Below are 20,279 nucleotides of genomic sequence, written 5' to 3' on the forward strand. Positions count from 1 at the left end.
CGGGGAGGGGCGCACCCGGATCCCGGCCGGCCGCGCGGCGCCCCCTCCCCGCCGCCCGGACGAGCGCGGCTCCCTGAGAGCGCGTCTAATTTCCTGCCAACAGCCATTTGTCTGGGAGGAGGGGAGCCGCGGAGAGACAAAGAGGCAGCGCGCCAGGCGGGAGGGAACGGGGCGGCCCTGCCACGCGGAAGCCGCGCGCCGGCGGAGGCGGGAAAGCTGGCGCGGCCGACCGCGTTTCCTTTCCAGAGGAAGCGAGGGCCTGCCGCGCCTCACCCGGCCCCGGGTGGCTGGGTCGGGTCCCGAGACCTGCAGGCAGCCGGTCCCGGGCGGGATCTTCCTCGCGGCTGCGGCGCCCGGCGGGGTCGTCCGCGCGCGCCCCCTGCTGGCCGCAGCTCCACGAGCCGGGCCAAACCTCCCAAGGCCCTGGCGGCCCCGCAGCGGCAACCCGCCCCAGGATTTACCACTGGGCCGCCAGGCGGAGCTGCTGTCAAACCACTGCAGGTCCGTCCTCCGGCTCCCATGGGTCATCTGGGCAGAAACTCCTGAGGACGGGCTGAACTAACACCCTGGGGACGGCTGCCCTGAGGGGCAGCCTGAGAACCGCCCCACCCTACCCCACCCGCCACCGACACCTGCAGCTTCCAAGCGCGGTGTGAAGCAGGGGAATTTGGATTTTCTAACCCAGTGGTTGAATTTATCAAAATCGAGGATCTGTGATCAGACAAATTCAAGAATTCTGTGGGGACAGTGGAAAGGATCACTTGAAATTAAGTCCTGCTTCAGAAATTCGCTCAGAGAGGTTGCCCTATCCTGAAGTAGACTTGGAGGGCATTCAGTTATTTTGCAGATTAGGAAACAGGCCCAAAGACGTTAGGTGATGAGTGCATGTCTCCTCACTGCCATCTCACTCCATAGGAACTCATGTGGGCACAGGTGCTCAACCCTTCCACTGCTCAGAGAAGAGCTGGGAGTAACTGAGGTCTTGGAGCAAGTCAGGTGACCTCTGGCTCCCTGCAGATTCCTGCGGTGTCCTGCTACACTGCATCCCACTTTGTGCCCAGCCACCTTCTTAACTAGAAGCCCCCACGCCTCCCCCTGTCCCTCCTGACCAGGCTCAGAAGCCCCACACCACCTGCCCTGAGAGGCCTTTTGTCAGGAAAGGTGCCACTGAGCAAGGAAAAGGGTCAGCAGGTGACCTTGGAGGGGTTCCCTTATTCAGTGGGTGCTGGCAAGCTCAGAGACAATGTCTGGGCCAGCCTTGGTGAACTGGCCGCATGAGTGGCTCTTCTGCCAGTACCTACCCCATCCTGGAGCAGAATAAAGAAACCCTTAGGGCAGAAAAGTGGTTTATTTATAAAAGAGACTATTAGAGCAGGAAGAGGGGAGGAGAGCAGAGGAGCACCCAGACATGTGGAGCCAGGTTCTGACGACAGTACATGTTTAAAGACTTGAGGAAAAGATCAATTGTACTGTTGGAATGGGATCCTCAGGGGGGGCTCCTGTAAATTGCTCTCTGTGGCTCTACCCTCTCTAAGGCATTGCCAGCCCTTTTGACAGTGGAGAGCTCAGAGGAGAGGAGATTTGGGGGGGTGGGGAGGGGTTTTCGGATGCCAGAATCCATCTGTGCTCCCAGTTCATCCCTAAGCTCACAGCCCCCTACACAAACACACAATTTGTCTGCTCCAGCCTTTTGATTTTTTTCCTTATTTTGGAAGAAGAGGTGTCACTTCGCTGCAAAACAATAATAGATCTCCTAGCTCCCAACTTTTAGTCCCTACACAGTGCCTTGCATTTCTCCAGGCTGACACATTCTGGGCCTGGGAGTCCCTGAACCCACATGGGGTGACTGACCATGGGCACCTGGACCAAGGTTGGGAGGTAGAAATGGGGAGATGGCTGAGGAAGCCAGAAACAGGAAATCTAGAGGTGAGGTGTCAAGCCAAACCTCTGCTCAGCTAGACAGTGGGCAGAGCCCCTGGGCAGGAAGCCTAGAAGTTCTCATAATGGTGGGAGAAATGAGTCCCGTCCTGCCTGTTGATGAGCTGACAAGCCTTTTCTACATTCTTGGTCATGCCAGGGGGGCCGCAGCTGAACACCCCAATCTTCCGGACCTGTTGGAGAAAGAAGTGAAGGCCAGCTCAGTGTTTAGAGGGAGTGTCTAGCTCAGTGTCACTGTCCAGCTCAGTGTCTAACTCCATGTTCATGTGAAAGACTATCAGGAGTCCTTGGTGAGGACTCATTCCATGATTCTGTGAAGGTTTACTCCATACTGTGCATGGTGAGGGCTGGCTCAGGGTTTATAAATCTCACTGAGTTTTGGAAGACTTGTTCTCTGTGGGGCTAGCCTTTACTCTTTTCCAAGGCATTTGCTAGTTTCAAGTGTAAGCCCAGTGTTTGTCTGGATAGTATTAATGGTAAGGGTAGCTCTGAGTTTATGGTGAGGACCAGCTCCACCACTGAGCCCTTCCTTCGGGACAAGGCATCATGGCTTCAGAAGTAACAAGTCCCTGCTTCCTGCTTCTTCCCTTTGCCCCTGAGTGACCTGCACCTCTCCCTTTCCATTCTATCACCCCACCAGATTCCTCAGGGATGGGTCCTCCTCCCTTATGGAGCACGTTTGGGAGCTTTGCTCAGACCTCGAATGATAAAGGTGAAGAAAACCTGAATGTGGGGTGGGAACTGACCTGTGGATGGACCTTCTGCAGAGAGTTGAAGAATGCCTCGAAAGGGGGGCGGCCAAAGTGGGTGACGGAGCGCAAGCCTGTGAACAGACTCCGGTTCAGTACCTTCTGGAAGTGCCGCTCACAGATGTACTGGGGGAGGAAGCAGAGAAGGAAGGTCACGGCCAGCAGACTCAGGGTCAGCTCCTCATCCAGAGGCTGGTCCGCCCACCCGCCTTGGCCATCCTGGCTTGCCCTGCCCACCCACAGAGCCACTCCTTGGTTGGCCCTGACTCACCAGCATGGTGGTCCTGAGGTCGAACTTCTCAGCCAGCTGGGTGATGTAGATGTGCACGGACACCAGGTCCTGGCGGTCATTCTCCTCCACCTCTCGGATGATGTCAGCCAGCCACTCAAACTGCCGCTGGGTCCGCGTCACCCAGATGAAGTAGATCTGGGGAAACAGGGCTGGAGCTTGGGACCCAGCTCGTCTCAGAGTCCCTAACTCCCAGGAATCACCACTCCTTCTGGTCTCGGAGCAGCTTGTGCCTCTCCCCAGGCAGCCAGGGGAGGTGAGTGTATGGGGCCATGCTCTGAGGTGGGAGACGGAGTTGCCCCAGGGCACGGAGAAGTGGAAGTGAGCAATAGCCTGGGGCCATGAGAAAGGACCCTGTCAAGTGAGCTGAAGATCTGGTGGGGTGGGAGGCAGCCTGCCCTTCCACTCCGTCCAGTGGGCCCTGTTCAAGCTGCTAGGCTCCCAGCCTACAGGCTGCCCAAGGGGAGAGGGACCTGCTAAGGGGTGTGTCACAGAACGGCCTCTGGGAAGACTGAGTTGGCTGCCTGGAGTGGATGGGCATGGGCTTGAAGTGAGACCAGGGGGGACTTCCTGGTGGTCCAGTGGCTAAGACTCCATGCTCCTAATACAGGGGGCCCGGCTTTGATCGCTGGTCAGGGAACTGGATCCCACATGCTCCAACTGAGTTCTCATGCTGCAACTAAGACCTGGTGTAGCCAGATAAATAAATGGGTCCCTGGGGGACCCATCTCCAGCTTCTGATGGGGAGAAATGAGGCTATGTGAGTTAAGGAGCAGAGACAGAGCTGGCACAAACAGGGGAGCCAGGTAGCTGTCTGTCACCCTCCGAGTGCTGACAGCATACGGGCTGGGCCTCTGCCCGCTGCATTCTTGCATCCCTGACTCACCTGCCGGGCCCAGAGAGACAAGCAGGGGCCCGCCACCAGGGCTAGGCTCAGGTGAAGGGGCCTGGTGTGGAGGGGCCTGAGGGCCTGGGGTGTGTTCCTGGAGCCGACCAGGCCCACCAGCCCTGCCTTGCAGCCTCTCCTCTTCCTCTCGAGAGCAGGGCCGGTTTCACTGGTGCCCCACCCCAAGAGCACCATTCCCTCTCCCAACCCGACAGAGCTTGAGGGGCAGGCCCCCTCTCCAACCTTGGCTGGAGGGACTCTCAGAAGCAGATTCTATGTGGGGCACCCCATAACTGAGGGAAGAGCCTGCAGGCATCAGCAAAACCACTCTGTCCTTTAGGGTCCAAGAATAGCCCGACTGTGCTGTGTGCTGCGGTCCATGGGGTTGCAAAGAGTCGGACACGACTCTGCTACTGAACAACAATATCCTGACTCCCTTGGGTCAGGCCAGCTCAGCCTTGCCTAGAACAGGGAAGTCAAGAACAGAGGCAGGGGACAGGCACCGACGGACACAGTGACAGGGAGCAGGGGACCACAGCTGGTGGGAGGAGGGGACACTCACCTTCTTACAGAACACTTGGCAGCTGACTGATGACTTGAAGACCAGGTCTTTGAGGATGGAGGCAAAGGGGGTGACCCCAATGCCCCCTCCCACCAGCACTGACACCTCAAACTTATGCCACTCCTGGTGGCCCTCTCCAAATGGCCCATCGAGGTACAGCTGCAGGAAAGGGAGTGGGTTAGAGTTGAGTTCGGCTACCACCACAGTTCTGAAGCCAGAAATGGGAGGCAGGGAAATGCAGGTAGGTTTATGGAGTGAGGGAGAAGTGGGAGCCTTGAAGCATCATCTGGAAGAATCAGTCTCTCAAGGAGGAACACAGTGGAGAGTCTGGTGCCGCAGGACCAACGCCTGCTAAGGGGATGAGGGAGCATGTGGTACGCCTGGCCTGGGTCTGGGCACCTTTGGATATTTGGCACAGCTGTCACCCGTCGGGGGGGAGTAGATCTCCCTGAAGCGGGTGGTCCAGGGCCCCGCTGCCCGGATGTGCAGGCTAAGCGTCTCCTCGTGGGGCGCTGATGTCAGCGTGAAGGGGTGGTACTCGGTGGTCCCCAGAGCCAGGCAGGCGATCCGCACCCACTGTCCTGACTTGTACTCAAAGCCTTGGGGCCGCTGGAACTCCAGGTGGGTCACGCCTGAGGAGGGGAGGTGGGCGGTAGCCCGCTATTCTGAATCCGGCAACAGTGAGGCCCCCCGAGAATTCCCCCACCTGCAGCCTCAGCTCTGCTTTTGGAATATGGCAAAGGAGGCCTCCCCTCATCAGAAGTCATGACACCCCTCAGGCCGTGTCTACCCTGAGCAGGGTATGGGCTGCACTGGGGCTGGTGGGCAGCAGGACAAGGAGCGGCCTGGCCCAGGCTCCTCCTCTCTCTGGTGTGAGAGCGGCTCAGGTCCCCTCGCAAAGAGCCTCTTGTACTCACTCCCTCATCCCTATCACCTCAAGGCCCCTGCTGGTTCCACTGGGCCAGGCTCTGCCCTGCCCTGTCAGCATCCACAGAACCACCAGTCTGCTCCCCCAACAGCCTCTAGGCTGGTACCTGAAGGCAGCAGCTCTGCCTTCACCACGCTGATCTCCACCTTCTTCCGACTCAGGCTCACCAGCTTGTCCCCCATGTAGATAAGTGCTGGGACCAGGAAGAAGATGTGGAAACGGGGCAGCTGGATCAGGGCGAAGCTGCCATGGATGATGAGCTGGAGAGAGCAGAGTACAGCTGAGATCGAAGCCACACGCACAACAGGGTCTGACCCCTGCATCCTTCCCCAACTGGCCTATCCAATCCCCACCTCATCAGGTGTAATGCTCCTGCCAGGATCCCAAACCTAACCACTCCCAACCCATCCTCCATAGCATCCATCTGCATCTCCCTGACACCATCCTAGACTAAGCCACCTGCACTCATGGGTAGCCTCCCAACTTTCCGCGGGCTGCCCTACTGTGATGCGTTCTTTCCAAGACAGTCAGTATGACTTTTTAAAGTTCCTTTTATCATGTCATCCCAGCTTAGAAAACCTTAGAGGATTTCCCACTTTACCACAAGGCCTTGCGATGCTCTGTCTTCTGCCTGCCAGCATTCCCCGCTCCCTGTTTTTCAAACACAAGTCCTTTCTATTTCCAGACTTTCCACCTGTTGCTCCCTCTGGTGGGAAGGCCTTTCCCCCAGTTCCTCCCACAACCTCATTTTTCAGGTCTCAGAAGAAACGCCACCTCCTCAGGCATTCTCCCTTCCTCCAGCACACTCTCTATCCCATCTCCCTGTTAACTCCATTCAGAGCACTGTCGTCATCTGCGATATTTGTGTTCCTTCATCCATTTCTCCCCACTGGACTGGAGAAGTAGGGACTGCATTCCATTTTCCATGACACTCTCAGCTCCCAGCAGTTTCTGCCTGGCACATGGTAGGCCCTCAATAACTAGTGAGTCAGTGGAAGGGGTTTCCCCAATTTACCCAGTTCCTTTGGAGACTAAGACACCTAATCAGTCCTCTTTTTCCATGAAGTAACTAATAGGTATTGTCCAGCTCTGGTTCTTTCCCCAACCAGCTGGTCTAACGTGGTCAGACACGACTTGCCCCATTCTTTCCACTTGCTTGTTTGAGTCTGGTCAGTCTGGCTCCCACCTCCACCTCTTCCCAGGACCTGCTCACAGCAGATTCACAGTGGCCAGTCCCCGAGGTCTCCCTTTAGATGGCATTCACGCCCACCTTCCGCAGCCTATGGCTCTAGTGAGCATCCCTGCCTTGCCTCTTTAGCAACAGTGCCCTGCTGGTTTTCCCTCTTCCCCTCTCTGACTGTTCACTTTCTGTCTCCTGCACTGGCTCTGCTCCTCCCAGTTCCTAATCCTGTGTTGCCCAAGCCTGATTTCTTCACCCTCTGCTCTTCTCCTACAATCTGCCACACAGTGTGGCCTCTCAGCTGAGCCACAAGCCCTTCAGCCTCGAATATTCTATTGTCATTCCCACCCCTCCACCAGTGCTCCTGCCTTTCTTCTTTTTTTCCCTTGATCAGGGATTGAACCCAGACCTCGGACCCTTGACAGTGAAAGTGCAGAGTCCTAAGCCCTTGGACTGCTAGGGCATTCTCTCATAGGTGCCCTTCCTTCCACCTAGAATGCTCAGTTCCCACTCTGCCCTGTTAAACCTTAGCTTATCTCTCCTTGAGGCTTAGCCCAAGTTCCATCTTCTCTGTGAAATCTTCCCTAACCAGTTTGGCCCAAATGAGGCTCCCTTCAATGAGCTCTTGTAACTGACTGACTGGAACATTCAGCTCAGCAATTAACCCCATATTATCTGGTCATTTTGATCACTGCACGTGCATGGCACTAATCTCTGCAGCTAATCCTCAGTTTCCGAGGGCAGAGCTTAGAGTCTTCCCCTCCTCTGCTCGGCCTGTGTGTGTGTTAGTCACTCAGTCGTGTCCAACTCTTTGCGACCCCATGGACTGTATAGCCTGCCAGGCTCCTCTGTCCATGGAATTCTCCAGGAAAGAACACTGGAGTGGGTTGCCAGTCCCTTCTCCAGGGATCGAACCCGGGTCTCCTGCATTGCAGGCAGATTGTGTACGGAGCAAGTATATCCTAGGCCCTCAACAGATAACTGTTCAAGTGAACTTGGTCCCTCATGCAGCTCTCCACTCCTCCAGCTGAATGTTCCCCAATTCTTGAACCTCTCCCCACAGAGCTAACTCGAACCTCTTTGGGCTCTGAATTGGCTCCAGTTTTCCCAAGATCCTCTTTCATTACGGAGCCCACACCCACCCCTGAGGCTTTCTGAGCATCCACCAGCTGAGAACAATGTCTGGATGACTTCATACTCCTCTGTTTATACACCTTGCTTGGTGTTGGCTCTACCTTGAAACCACAAAGCTGCTGCAGAGTCATGGTTGATCAAGGAGCCTGGGGAACAGCCTGACAGCTCAGCTTCTGCTGCACTAGCTGCACCCTCTACAGCCTGAATCAGGAGCCTAGACACCTTTGCCCAGGGTCTGCTCCACACTGGAGTCATTTACTTGTAATTTCTCTTTCTGCCTGAGGGCAAGTGGCCACATCTGAGATACATGGAAAGGCAGCTGGTGCTTTGTGCCTGCATGCTAAGTTGCTTCAGTTGCGTCCAACTCTTTGGACCCTATGGACCATAGCCCACCAGGCTCCTCTGTCCGTGGGATTCTCCAGGCAAGAATACTGGAGTGGGTTGCCATGCCCTCCTCCAGGGGATCTTCCATGACCCAGGGATCAAACCCAGGTCTCTTATGTCTCCTGAGTTGGCAGGCAGGTTCTTTACCACTAGTGCCACCTGGGGAACCCTGCAATGCTCCCAGGCTGCCAGTGCTAGGACTTCCCAGCTGAGGGGCCTGCACCTTGCTTAGCTGCTGACTTCCCTGTTGGCTTCCCCAGTGATCCCCAGAACCCAGGGATAAATCAGAAACCAGTCTTGCTCTCATAGAACAAGGCTGGCCACTCTCCTGGATCTAGTTTTAAAAAAAAAAAAGCTGCTTTATCAGCAGGAACAAAACTATCATCTCCACCCCTAATAGTAACAGTAACTCAGATTCTAGGGCTCTACCCATTATCAAGAAATTGGTGAGGGAGGCATAAATTAGTCACAGCTTCCAAAGAAACAAACTGCATGAGTTCTCGGAAACATCTAAGCTGAGGCTGGGTAGTTATATCCAGAACCATAAAGTGCTGAGCCTCAGGCAAGATGGAACCAGACATTCTTACCTCCCAGTGAAGACAGAGCTGCACCTGGGAGGGGGCAGGGCACACAACCAGTGCCATCCAGACCCAGGCAATGAAGACCTTTCTCCCTTTGTCTTAGGACAAAGAAGACCCCTGTGTGTAGTTGTGTCTGGAGCCAGGTGACAGACAGGGCAGCCGTGTGTGAGCTCTGCACTTCGTGAATCCTGGCAGCCAGGCTATCACCAGTGGGGACGTCAGAGCTTTGGGACTTGTTTTACCTTCTCAGCAAGGCCCCCAGGGCGCCCTTTGGGGAAATGCCTGTGTCTGTGAGGAAAGGCATGCCAAGCAGAGCCATGCCACAGATCAGAGTCATCTCTGGAAACAGCCACTGAAGTAACAGAATAAAACCAGGGGAAGGGGGAAAGGGAACAGGAAGGAGGGAGGCAGGGAATCTGAAGGAAGGGAGGCAGGAGCCTAGGATAAGAAGGAAAGGGGAGAGGTGGAGTCTCAAAATCCATCTTATCAACAATCCAAAGAAGACATTTTGAGCAAGTTCATTGACATTACAGGTGGCACTTAGCTAGCTGGATGGGGTAGCTAACACCCCAGAAAACTGGATCAGAACAAAAAAGGCAGAACCTACTTAAGGGTGAGTTTCTCTTTAAAAAGACAATGCTCCCTTGAGTGAGTCCACCCAAGAGCCTAAACCACAACCCAAAGAGGGGAAAGACTGGCTGGGCAGAAATGATGTGGGGGTGTCTGGAAGGAATGTAGACCAGCCTGGTAAGGCTGCTACTGCAAAACGCATGCCAGGGAGTCAGCCTTCCGAGTGCTGCATGTTGGGTCAGTCTACCTGAGGGCCGCATACTATAATCTCCATCTTTTAAGGTGGATGTCTCGGCCATCGCTGCCTCCCTGGGAACATCCACCCAGACTCCACTGGCCTGGTTCATAGCCAAAACCCCTCACCAGCACGTAGAGCAGGATGTAGAGGTGATGGGTCAGCCAGAAGCCCCGGAAGCTGCAGCGCCGGAAGTGACGGGAGGCGAAGACATACATGATGGCGAGAATCAGGAGCAGCATGACTCCCGTGAGACCTGCAAAAGGAACATGGGATGAAGGCAGAGGAGCAGGGCCTCACAAAGCTGTTCTGAGGCTACCAGGTTCCCCTCTCCACTCCACAGCTCTAGGCGAGTGATAGAAACCCACCATCCTTCCCTCTTCCTCTCCCCAACACCACTGATCACAGGTGTCTTTCACTTCACCAGACCCTGCTTGTCCTTCACAGACCCTGTCACGATTGGTATGTCTCAAGCACCTGTGTCATTATTTGTCTCATATCTGTCACTTTCTTGACTCTCAGGTTCACGAGAACAGGGCCTAGGCTAGGCTGGTTCACCACTGCACTCGAGTGCCTAGTGTAGGGCCTGGCACACCACGGGCCTTAGGAAAATGTGTGCTGAGTGAATGAATGGACAGGGCAGCTACTCTGAGTCCTCTGGGTAGAACTCCGGATGTTGTAGGCCCTACCCTCGGGGAGTCGAGGCTTGGTCAGGGTCCAGGTAGCACTCTACCTGGCAGCCACAGCACAGAGCAGGAGCACTGACACAGTGAGTGAGTGGGACCACACCATCACTGCTCATCACCAGAGCCCCCCTGAGTCCCACACACCCAGACCTGGTGGGAGACCCCTCCTCTCACAGGGGATCCTAGACAACACTGGAGCCATTCCAGAGAATGTCCCTCAAGTGATCAAGGAGGAGGAGGCAGAAGTGAGGAAGATTAGAGCCCTGTAGTGTGGAAAAGCAGAGGTTAAGAAGGGATCTAGCCAAAGCCTATAAGTCCTGAGTGGAGAGGAGAGCGTAAACATGGCTTGATCCACTAAACCCCAGTGTGCAGGATCAGCAAGCACTCTCTGAAGATCAAAGCAGATCGTTTTAAAAAAACAACATGCTGTGTTTTACAGAAAGGAGTGTAGAAGACGTGTTACCCCAAGGAGGGAACAGACTTAAAATATAAATAGCTTCAAGAAGCATTTGAATAGATTCACAAGACTACAGAATGGAGGGGGAGGGGGTATTTGCCAGGCTCCACGAAGAGCCCAGCCTCTCCCCCACACAGCTGGGGTGCAGTATTCCTCAAAGTCACTGTCAGGTGGAGGCGGAGGAACTAGCTCAGAACTGGGGGAGGAGCCCAACTAAGCTCCTGAGAGAAGGCCTGGGAATGCAGTTCCCTACAGCCCAGGAAAGCACTCAGGGCAAGGGCAGAGCCTGGCTCACCGTCAAGGCCAGGAGCACCAAGCCAGAGTGACCAGGCAACCTGTGGCAGGCAGAACCCAGAGCCCGGCACTCAGAGCCAGGCCCAGAAACACATGCAGCAGAGAGGGCTCTCACCTGGCACAGTCTGGAAGAACCACCAGTAATACTTCTGGGGGAACTCGGATCTGTGGGGAAGGGAAAGCAAGTGAGGAGATATCTGGGACTTCCAGAAAGGACCCTCCAGAGGAGGCACCCCAAACCAGCCACTAGTCTCCCTTTCTGCAACTTGGGATTCGGGGCTCAGTATGATCATTGTCTGTGCTGTAACCTGGAGGGGGACCCACTCCTGAGCTAAGAAAATTTCTTTTCTTTTTTTTTTTGAGCTAAGAGAATTTCTGCAAAGAATTTCACCCATCTTCACCCCCAGGCCAGGCCACACACACACACACACACACACACACACACACAATCTCTCTCTCTCTCTCACCCATTGTCATGGAAGAGGCCGGGAAAGAGGCAGGAGAGGACGCTGAGTGGGCTGATGGAGAAGAGATACACGTTCACCACGTGGCCTGCACTGTGTAAGACTGAGGAAGACCAGACAGGGTAGGGGTGAGCCTGGGGCCAGCCCACTGTGGGTGCTCAATGCATTCAACCCCAGCAGGAGGACTCCAGCCAGCCAGAGTTGGGGGCCTGAAGAAGGACCCTGGGGATCTGGACTTCTGTTTTCTAATCAGCCTCCTGTTCCTCCCCTGCCTCACATACACATTATCTGTGAAAACAACCCCACAGGTCTGAAATTATACTATCAGAAATTCATTCCTTTGGTTTCTCTCGCAGAATTATGTTTTAAAACATAAAAGTTGGGGGAGATCACACACTATTATGTGCACTCATTTTGGGGTGTGAGTAACTTGTCAGTGGGAAGTGGTGAAGTGGACTTGACAGCCTGGGGCAGTGAGGGACTCCTGGGCTTACTTCACACCACCGCGATCCCATGAGAAGGACATCTAAGACTCATGCTCACATTACACACGGGTGGAGAAGAGGGGGGCTCTCAGAGGAGGGGGAGCCTGCAAGGGGCGGAGGAGGTGGAGAGAATCCCTGAGACTCCCAGGCCCTGCCTGTGAGGACGATGGCAGTAGAGGCAATGAGGCGATGGAAGTCCACGGCAGCGTCGAAAGGCACGTAGCGGTTGAGGAAGGTCTCTCTCAGGAAGGTGATGAGGTTGCGGCACATGGTGAGCAGGATGTAGGAGAACATGAAGGAGATGCTGGCCGCCGTGCCGCGCGACAGGATGATGCCCACACGGGTGGTGTCCGTGATGCCCTTGTGGTGAGCCGCAAAGGCGTAGTCTGCAGAGGGCCCTGGCGGGTGAGCTCAGCGCAGGCCCCGGCCCGTGGCCACCACTGCTGGCCACAAGCCTCCCGCAATCTATTCTAGCCGGCACTTCACTCCCCTGAGGCCCCGCCCCCAGGGCTGTCACTCATCGCCGCCCCGCCCCGGGGCTGTCCGTCACTCGCACAGGTCCCACTCCCAGGGCTGTGGCTTATTGTAAGCACCGTTCCTCCACGGCTGTCACTCACAGTAGGCTCTCTCCAGGAAGAGGCCCCCCGCAATCGCGTAGAACACTGCCAGGCAGCCGATGTGGCGCCGGTAGTTCTCAACGAAGCGCTTGAGCTGCTGCACCGTCTGGTGAAGACGGCTGCGTTGAAACTTCTCTCGGTGAGCCTCGGTGAACAGCAGGGGCTGGAACGATGTCACCCTGGGAGACAGGAAGTCTTAGTTCTCCCCTAAGGACCCGATGCTAATATGGACCCGCTCTCCAGAGGGGAGAAAGGAGCATCAAGTTATTCAAGACAAAGTAGAGTATAGACCTCAGAGGCGCCTTAATACCACCCTCCTCAAGCGGGCTGTCAGTGAGGGGACGCCCTTGCAAACGGTCACTCGGTCACTCTCTTCTTCCAGTCCGTAGCTCTCAATTCCCTCCAGCTGCATTCTCATCGTTTACTGGAGGCTCAATGGACTCTTCCTCCAGGAAGCCTTCCCTACCTCCCAGGCATAGGTGACCACTTCCTTGAGCTCTGAAGCCTCCTGTTCTTACCACTATTATAGCATTCATCAGTGGGACACTGTAACTATCACTGTACCAGACTATCTCAGCAGACTGTGACATTCTTGGGCAAGGACTGTTCATCTTGCCCACACCCTCAATGCTAGCACAGTGCCTGGCATCAAATAATCAATGTGTGCGTGCCAAAGGGATGGGCGAACTGCTTGGGCTAAAGGGAAGGAGCAGGCGTACTTCTTGCCAAACCTCCGGCGAATCTCCTGGGGAGGGTCTGTGTCGTTGGGGCACTGCAGTCTCCGTGGTGTCAGCTCCACCTCGATGTCAGCGTCCTTTCGGGGACAGCGAGCACTCACTCTGGGAGAGGGACTAGGACAGGAATGCAGGAGATTAGGATGGGACCTTGGCCACCTGAGCCACCTCGTCCTCCGCTGCCCCTCCCACAGGGCTTTCTCTGCCCTTTTCTAATTTGGATGAAAGCACTACTTGGACTAGTGAAGGTCCTGATCCCAGACATTCTGGGGAAAGAAAAAGCTCCTCCCTGACCCCAGCTCTCCCTCCAGCACCCCCAGATGAGGGCTTACCAGAGCTTCTCCTGGCTGATGTAGGAGGCTCGCCGGCAGAGGTCCTTGATGACTTCAGGTACCTCCACCCCTGCAATGCAGAGCAGGGCTAGCTAGAAGCTCAGGGTCCAGGGCCCAGGAGGACCTATCCCAAATGCACACCACCCACCCCATTTCCGGACACTGTAGAGGGTCCCTGGCCAGTACGCTGCATCTGGGTGAGCCAGCTTCAGCCTGTGATCCCAGTGGGAGATAGACTCAGCCATGAGGGGTTAGGGAGAGGGTTTGAAACCAAGGTGGCTAGGCAGGCTCCCCTAGTATGTGTCCAGTTTCAGTCCCACACCTGAGACTGGTATCAGGCTTGTGGGCTAGGGTTCAGGAACTGTACACAACCTGCCTGCTAAGACTACTCAGCCACAAAACCCTGCTAAAGACCCTCTGGCTTAAAAACTCCCAGGAGTTAAGTGTAGACACTAGGTAGTACATATATGGGAGATGACTATAAAATTCTTTCCCCTTTTCTGTGTTTGAAAGTGCTCGTAATAAAATGTTAGGGGTTGGGAGGAACCCTCCTAGAAGCTGCCAGCGCCGAGGGGCAGGGCAGGACTGAGCTGCAAATCTAGGTTCTCACAGGAGGCCTGGGAACCTCCAGGTCACTTTCAAGTGCAAAACCAGTCTTGAAGATTACTCTGATCTACAGCCCAGAGGCCAAAGTGATTAAACTGAATTTAATGAAATGAGTGTTTTAAAGCAAAATATAGATGTCTGTCCTCGCAAATGGTTCAGCAAACAACAAATGAGGGAAAATGGTAACAAATGGCAAATGTAGGTGAAGGGCAAAGGGATGCTCCTGGTACCATTCTTACACCTTTCCTGCAGGTTCATGATGTTTCCAAGTGAAATACAGAGGAAACAGCAAAGCACAACAATTAAAAAACAAGCAAAATAGTACTCAGTGCAAACACTCGACTTAATCCTCAAGTCTGGTCCTCCCCTCCACACCAGGGCCTGGATGTCCCCAGGACTCTGGTCTGGGCTCACTTCCTGGCACCTGTCCCTGCTTTCCCCTCAGGCCCAGGTGCCTGCCTGGGAAAGGTGGGAAACTGCAGAATCAGGAGTGCTAGGTCTGTGCTCTACCAACCCCCCTCTTGCCCTGGGCACCGGAAGCCCCGACTAGAGGCCCAGCTGTGTCTTGTACAATTCACCCTTCACCTCATCTGGGCTGCTCAGCCCCCCAAATTCTCATAATACTGGGAGGGACTGGGGTTGGTCTCAACATGTCCCAGTGAGAATTCCAGGCTGTGAAGACTCTGTAACAGCCCAAAGCAGGCCACAGGCAGTCCCTCTGCCTGCTACCTGGCCCCTCCTCACCCTGACTCTAGCCCCTACTCACCTGAGTCAGACATAGGTGGGGCAGGTAGTCAGGGGGAGGGAAAAAAAATAAGAGTGGGACTCCATATATTCAGCAAACATTTAACGAGCACTCCTCCAAGGGGTAAGGTGGGAAACAAAACCAGAGCAGCTCACTGCCACCATCAGACACCCCAGCTGAGGTGGGTATGGCCGGGTATGAGGAGACAAGTCTTCCCTCCTGACATGGGCACCAGGCACTGGGGCCTTTGACAGGAAAGCAGAATTCCAGCTGCCATCCCCCCACCCTATCCTAACCCTGCCCACCCACCAGCAGGGCTGCACTATGACTTTTCTGGGCCATGGGCACTACTGCCTTTCTGCATTAAAAAATTATATTTTAATAATTATGTTGGTATAAAGAAGAATATAATCCAGGCTGGATACATTACATATTTATCATCATTATTATATTACTTCTTCTGACTTTAAAAGAAATATAAACATTTCCATGCACCTCAAAGCATGTGGGCCCGAGGCAGGTGACTGCTATGCCTACTAACTGAGTCAGCCGTGCCCAGCTGGCTGCCCCACCTTTGACACAGAGCTGCGTGAAGCGGAGCTCGCTGTCGTGGTCCCGCAGCATGAAGTGGAAGTCCTCCCATGTCAGCTCCTGCTTGTCCTGGAAGCCTGACTCCCGGAACATGGACTCCACCACCTCGGCCAGCTGGGTCTTGGTCAGGCAGTTGTTGGAGATCTCGATGAAGGACCTGGGGCCAGGGGGAAGGAAGCCATCAGGCCCCAACAAGCAGCCTGCAGCTTAGATGGAAGGCCATCCCAACAGACCTTCAGAGCTGAGCCAACATGGAAGGGCTCCGACTGACTAAATCCCAAGCCCTCTCCTAGTTACAGCAGTCTCTGGCTATAGGGACTCTATATCTGCTCTTTACTTCCTGCGCCCTCCTTCACATACCCGCTCTCTCCCCAACAGTCCCTGCTCTGGCCCACTCTCTTGGCTCTCCTGCAGCACCAACCTCAGCATTCTGATGAACTCATCCTTGGAAATGAGGCCATTCCCATCAAAGTCATACATGCGGAACATAAGGCGAGACTTCTCCTCTGGGGAGCCTGGGAGAAGAAGGACCCTGTGAGAGCCTCGGCCCACCTGCCTACACCCCAGGATGGCCAGGAGGAGCCTCACATTGGATCGACCCACTGCTGGATGCAGCCAGGGTTTGCTCTGCTTCCTGACCCCTACCCCGGCATTCCCAGATGTCTGCCATGACTAGAGACCTGGCCCCAGTGCTTCCCCGTCTCTTAATAGGTCAGCTGCACTCCAGCCTCAGTCTCCAGCTCTTCTCATCTCCTCCTGTTTAGGTAATCACTCCCTCCTCCCTCACCTTTCATGAAGACCACCAGGATGTCGAGGAACTCCCGGAAGGACAGGTACCCATTGCCGTCCTTGTCGGCCAGAGAAAACATGGACTCCACAAACATGTCCTGGGGCTTGAGGCCCAGGGACTCAGCAAACTCGGCCCGGCTCAGCTCACACGTCAGGGCCTCCCGCACCTTCTGTGATGAGTCCAGGGGCAGGGTCCCTGCATCCGCCTGGTCGATGTCCAGCACCTGTACTTGGGCAGCAGCAGAGGAGGGAGAGAAAAAGACAAGGCTTCCTTGACTTGAAGGCCAGTGCAGGCTTTTGGTGCCACCTTTTAAGGTGTCTGCTCAGCAACCCCACCACTAAGCACTAGCCCATCAGCCCTGTGGGTGGTCCCTGGGCCTCTGTATTAGCTGATTGGACCAGGGATGCACACTTGACCCAAGCAGGTCTGGAATTGGGACTGGGAGATCCCAGGACAGTCTTGACCTGAGCGTTAAGAAAACAACCACACTGCTCCTTCATGTGCTCAGAGACACAGAGACAGGAGGAAGTAGGGGGCAGGAGGGTGGACTTCCCTGGTGGTCCAGTGGCTAAGACTTTGTGCAGGGGGCCTGGGTTCGATCCCTGGTCAGGGAACTAGATCCCACATGCCACAAGTAAAGTTTCAGCATGCCGCAACTAAGACCTGGCACAGCCAAATAAATAAATAAAAGGAAGCAGGGGCATGGAGAAAATGGAGGCAGCCTGAGACAGAAGTGGCCTTGTTTGATGACAGCTTTCCCTTTCCTGGTCCCTTTCAGGCCAGATCACAGTCCTCCCTTTGGACTTCCTGAGACACCACTATGTCCTCAGAGTCGTTGACCCTTTGTCAATGCTAGCTTGAGCAGGTGTCTCTTGTCTCCAAAGGAGTTTTGACCGAGAACATCCTCAGCTGGGCTGAGAACACGTTGGGCTGGGGCAAGGGGAATTCTCATGGCAGGACATCTTCAGCCCACCCTCCGCGGGGCTGCCTGATCATAAGGACAGACAGTGAGGGAAGCAGGCCACTGCACCTGTCCTCCCTGCCTGTCACCTGGGGGCCTCCAGGTCCAGGGCCGGCTGTGATTTCATGAGCTAAACCTCATTGCTTCAAGCAAGGTGCTGGGGTAGAAAGAGCCTGGGGCTGGAGGCAAGAGACCAGAGTTCACGTCCCAACTCTGCCACCCACTCATACTGCGTGACCTCAGGTAAGTCTATTCAGCCGTCTGGCATTCATTTCCTCACCTGTCTTTCTTATCTCACAGGGTTATTGTGAGAATCAATGAGAGGTTGTGTGGAAAATGTTTTGAAAGCACTGAGCAGATAGAAAGGGTTGGCAGCTACCCCCAGCATACAGTAACACACCCTCGACAGTTCCCAGCACAGGGAGTTCCCAGAGCACTTTGGGTCCTCAGCTGAGACGAGGTGCCCAGGTCCTGGCAATGAGTCACCCCAGTGAGGGGGGGTGTCCCTCCCCTCTCCTGCACACTCAGGTTCAGCTTATTGGAGGAGTGAACGACATGCCATGTGCCTGGCATGTAATGAATGACCATTAAATGGTACCTTCCTTCATAAATCCTCTCCCCAGTCAGCCAGCCCTGCTCCTTCACCTCAGACATTCATTTTCTGCCCCTCTATTAGGCATCTTTGCTCAGCCTTTCTGCTTTCTTCTGAGAAAATTTTTCCAACTTTTTTTGAGTGCTTGCCAAATCTCACTTCCACCCAAACTACCTCACGTCGGCCTGAAGCCTTGCTACCTATTCTGAACTCCTAGACCACTTACTTCCTGGATCTCTTTTGTAGCTGTCATTCTTCCCAGTTAACTTTCTTCCTGTGCTCACACCATCTTCCTGGTGGGATGATAAACTCCACCGGTGGGGTTCCATGCTATATTTATCCTTCATCTCCCAAGCTTCTCCTCTCTACTATTCTGCTCCCAGGCTGCCTGCATTTCCGTACCAGACAGAGACTCAAGTCTTTGCAATTCTCTTCCTATCTTGTTTACCCATATCCTCCCAATAGACTCAAAAATCTGCAAGGTGGATGCTAATGTCCCTTCGAGGCCTCTGACAGCTGTGCTCCCCCAAGGACATGTGACCAAGGACCCTCACTGCCCCCATACCGCTCATCTCACCCTAAGTTCCTGCAGCCATTGGGGGCAGGATGAGCTGCATGAGGGCAGAAAAGTGGTTAGCTGTGAGGAGTGAAATAAGAAGTGACACATTCAGATAACCCCCTTCCTGGGCATTGCCTCCCTGGAGTCTTACAGACCAGGGTGGGCTTGGGAAGGGGACAGGAACATCTCCTTACAGCAAAGTCAGGTAACTTGGCCAAAATCACAGCAGAGTTGATTGTTAGCTAAGAACTTGGGGCTTCTAACCTTCCCTGGTGTCACCCCCTGGCTTCACACAGGTAAGGGCACCACTACAGGCAGATGCATGTGGACAGAACCGATCCCACATACACACTTGGGAGAAAAGGTGCCTGAAAAAGGTCTCCAGGAGGTGGCTCCGCTGCTCCCGTGTCACTGCGGCCCTCATCAACTCCTGCTCTCGCAGCTCCCACTCCTGGAAGCTCAGCCCACTCTCCTTCAGAGCGCCCCGCAGGCTCTCCACCATCACCTGCCGTTCTTCCTCCAGGTCAAAGAGCAGCACCTATGGAGGAGCCATGGGGAGAACAACCACGTGTCAAGGCCTCGTGAGGCCAGAAGATTTACGTGAATCTTGTTTTTTTGGGGGGGTGGGTGGGTGGGGGCACTGGAAAGAGCACCCCGGCCAAAGAGATATTGTTACTCCTGGGCTCCGTGGAGTTAAGTGGCTTGCTTGTAGGTGCAGAGATAGCATGCAAAGGCACATGTGCAAAGCTATTCTTCCTCTCTACTCCATACTGGAGAAGGGAGGGGAAGGTGGGAAGGGCAGAGGATGGAGAGGCCCAGGAGCTGGACAGAGTCAGAGCCAAAGACCAGCACCTGACTAAGCTCCCCTCCAAATCTCTAATTCACCAGATCCTGCAGCCGGGGACAGGAAAGAGGGCCCAGCTTCTTCTAAGGACACTCAGCTAGGGCCTGCCAGGGCATTCGTGGAAAGGAAGGGGGCAGACTGAGTCTGCAGGAGCAAAAGGGACAGTGGAGACTGTGGCATCCAGCAGACTCAGAGCAGCACATTCCAGTTTATCTCACTATCCAGCACTCCATCCAGGGACTAGGAGCCAGAAACCCTGCCTAGCCCGGGGCACCCCCCTCCACCTGGCTCCCCCTATGGCTGTGGCTGCAGACAAAGAGCCAGGGACCAGCTGGGCCATACCAAGTCATACTCCTTGGGGATCTTGAGCAGGAAGGCACGGCGTCCATGGTTGCTGGACAGGATGAGGTTGACCTGCTGTGGGGGCCGCAGCTGGACCGTGCGGAGCACGGAAAGCCTGCCGTCCACCACGTGGATCTGCCCAGGCTGCAGGTGCACCAGCACAGGCCGGCAGGGCTCCTTGCGGCCCTGCCATTCCATTGCTGGAGAGAGATGAGGCTGGGTCAGCTGGGGGCTTCCTTCCCACCCCTCACCCCCACTGCCTCAGGGAGGAAGAGGGCCGGCTCAGGGCTGGAGTTAGATCAAGGCCTCTGAGCTCCATGTCCTGTCCTGGGCACTGGCGGTCGTCCCCTCCCAACAGTCGCGCCTCTAGTCTATGAGCAGCATAACTACCATGTCCCGAGTGTTGACTATGTGTCCAACACTGTACCAAGTGCTTTGCATGAACTACTTTATTTAATCTTCACAAATCTATGAGGTTAGTGCTATTGTTATTATCATGTTACAGATGAGAAAAAAATAGGTTTAGACAGATTAAAATTCGCCTGAAGTCCAATAGCCCATAGGGGTGGAACCAAGATTCCGATCCTCAATGAATGTGACTCTAGACCTTCCTTAATGACTTCCCTGTTGCCTGAAATTCCAGTGTCAGACACTGCAAAGCAGCAGTTCTTGGGAATTTGTGCATCACAATGAGCCTGTGAAACGTAGACAGGGTCCCGTGACTCCTCCCTTCGAGTCTATCAC

The 20,279-nt window shown here is 54.8% G+C and overlaps 1 protein-coding gene across 1 annotated transcript in view; it reads right to left on the reverse strand.

Moving 5' to 3' along the window:
* Positions 1-1,332: 1,332 nt before the first annotated feature.
* DUOX1 (dual oxidase 1) overlaps positions 1,333-20,279 on the reverse strand; it is a 34,241-nt gene continuing 15,294 nt past the window's right edge. Inside the window, exons 17-34 of the mRNA XM_081517215.1 lie at positions 19,536-19,735; positions 18,702-18,887; positions 16,235-16,460; positions 15,869-15,962; positions 15,429-15,604; positions 13,506-13,575; positions 13,159-13,290; positions 12,440-12,618; positions 11,978-12,208; positions 11,341-11,440; positions 10,989-11,038; positions 9,565-9,692; positions 5,459-5,612; positions 4,824-5,056; positions 4,425-4,583; positions 2,959-3,114; positions 2,685-2,813; positions 1,333-2,111 (exon numbers count right to left, since the gene is read on the reverse strand). Coding sequence (XP_081373341.1) covers positions 1,989-2,111; positions 2,685-2,813; positions 2,959-3,114; positions 4,425-4,583; positions 4,824-5,056; positions 5,459-5,612; positions 9,565-9,692; positions 10,989-11,038; positions 11,341-11,440; positions 11,978-12,208; positions 12,440-12,618; positions 13,159-13,290; positions 13,506-13,575; positions 15,429-15,604; positions 15,869-15,962; positions 16,235-16,460; positions 18,702-18,887; positions 19,536-19,735 — 2,726 coding nt within the window. The 3' untranslated portion in view covers positions 1,333-1,988. The remainder of the gene's footprint in view (positions 2,112-2,684; positions 2,814-2,958; positions 3,115-4,424; positions 4,584-4,823; positions 5,057-5,458; positions 5,613-9,564; positions 9,693-10,988; positions 11,039-11,340; positions 11,441-11,977; positions 12,209-12,439; positions 12,619-13,158; positions 13,291-13,505; positions 13,576-15,428; positions 15,605-15,868; positions 15,963-16,234; positions 16,461-18,701; positions 18,888-19,535; positions 19,736-20,279) is intronic.

This window comes from Giraffa tippelskirchi, chromosome 7, assembly GCF_054371585.1.
Source record: "Giraffa tippelskirchi isolate mGirTip1 chromosome 7, T2T-mGirTip1v1.2.pri, whole genome shotgun sequence".
Lineage (NCBI taxonomy): Eukaryota > Metazoa > Chordata > Mammalia > Artiodactyla > Giraffidae > Giraffa > Giraffa tippelskirchi.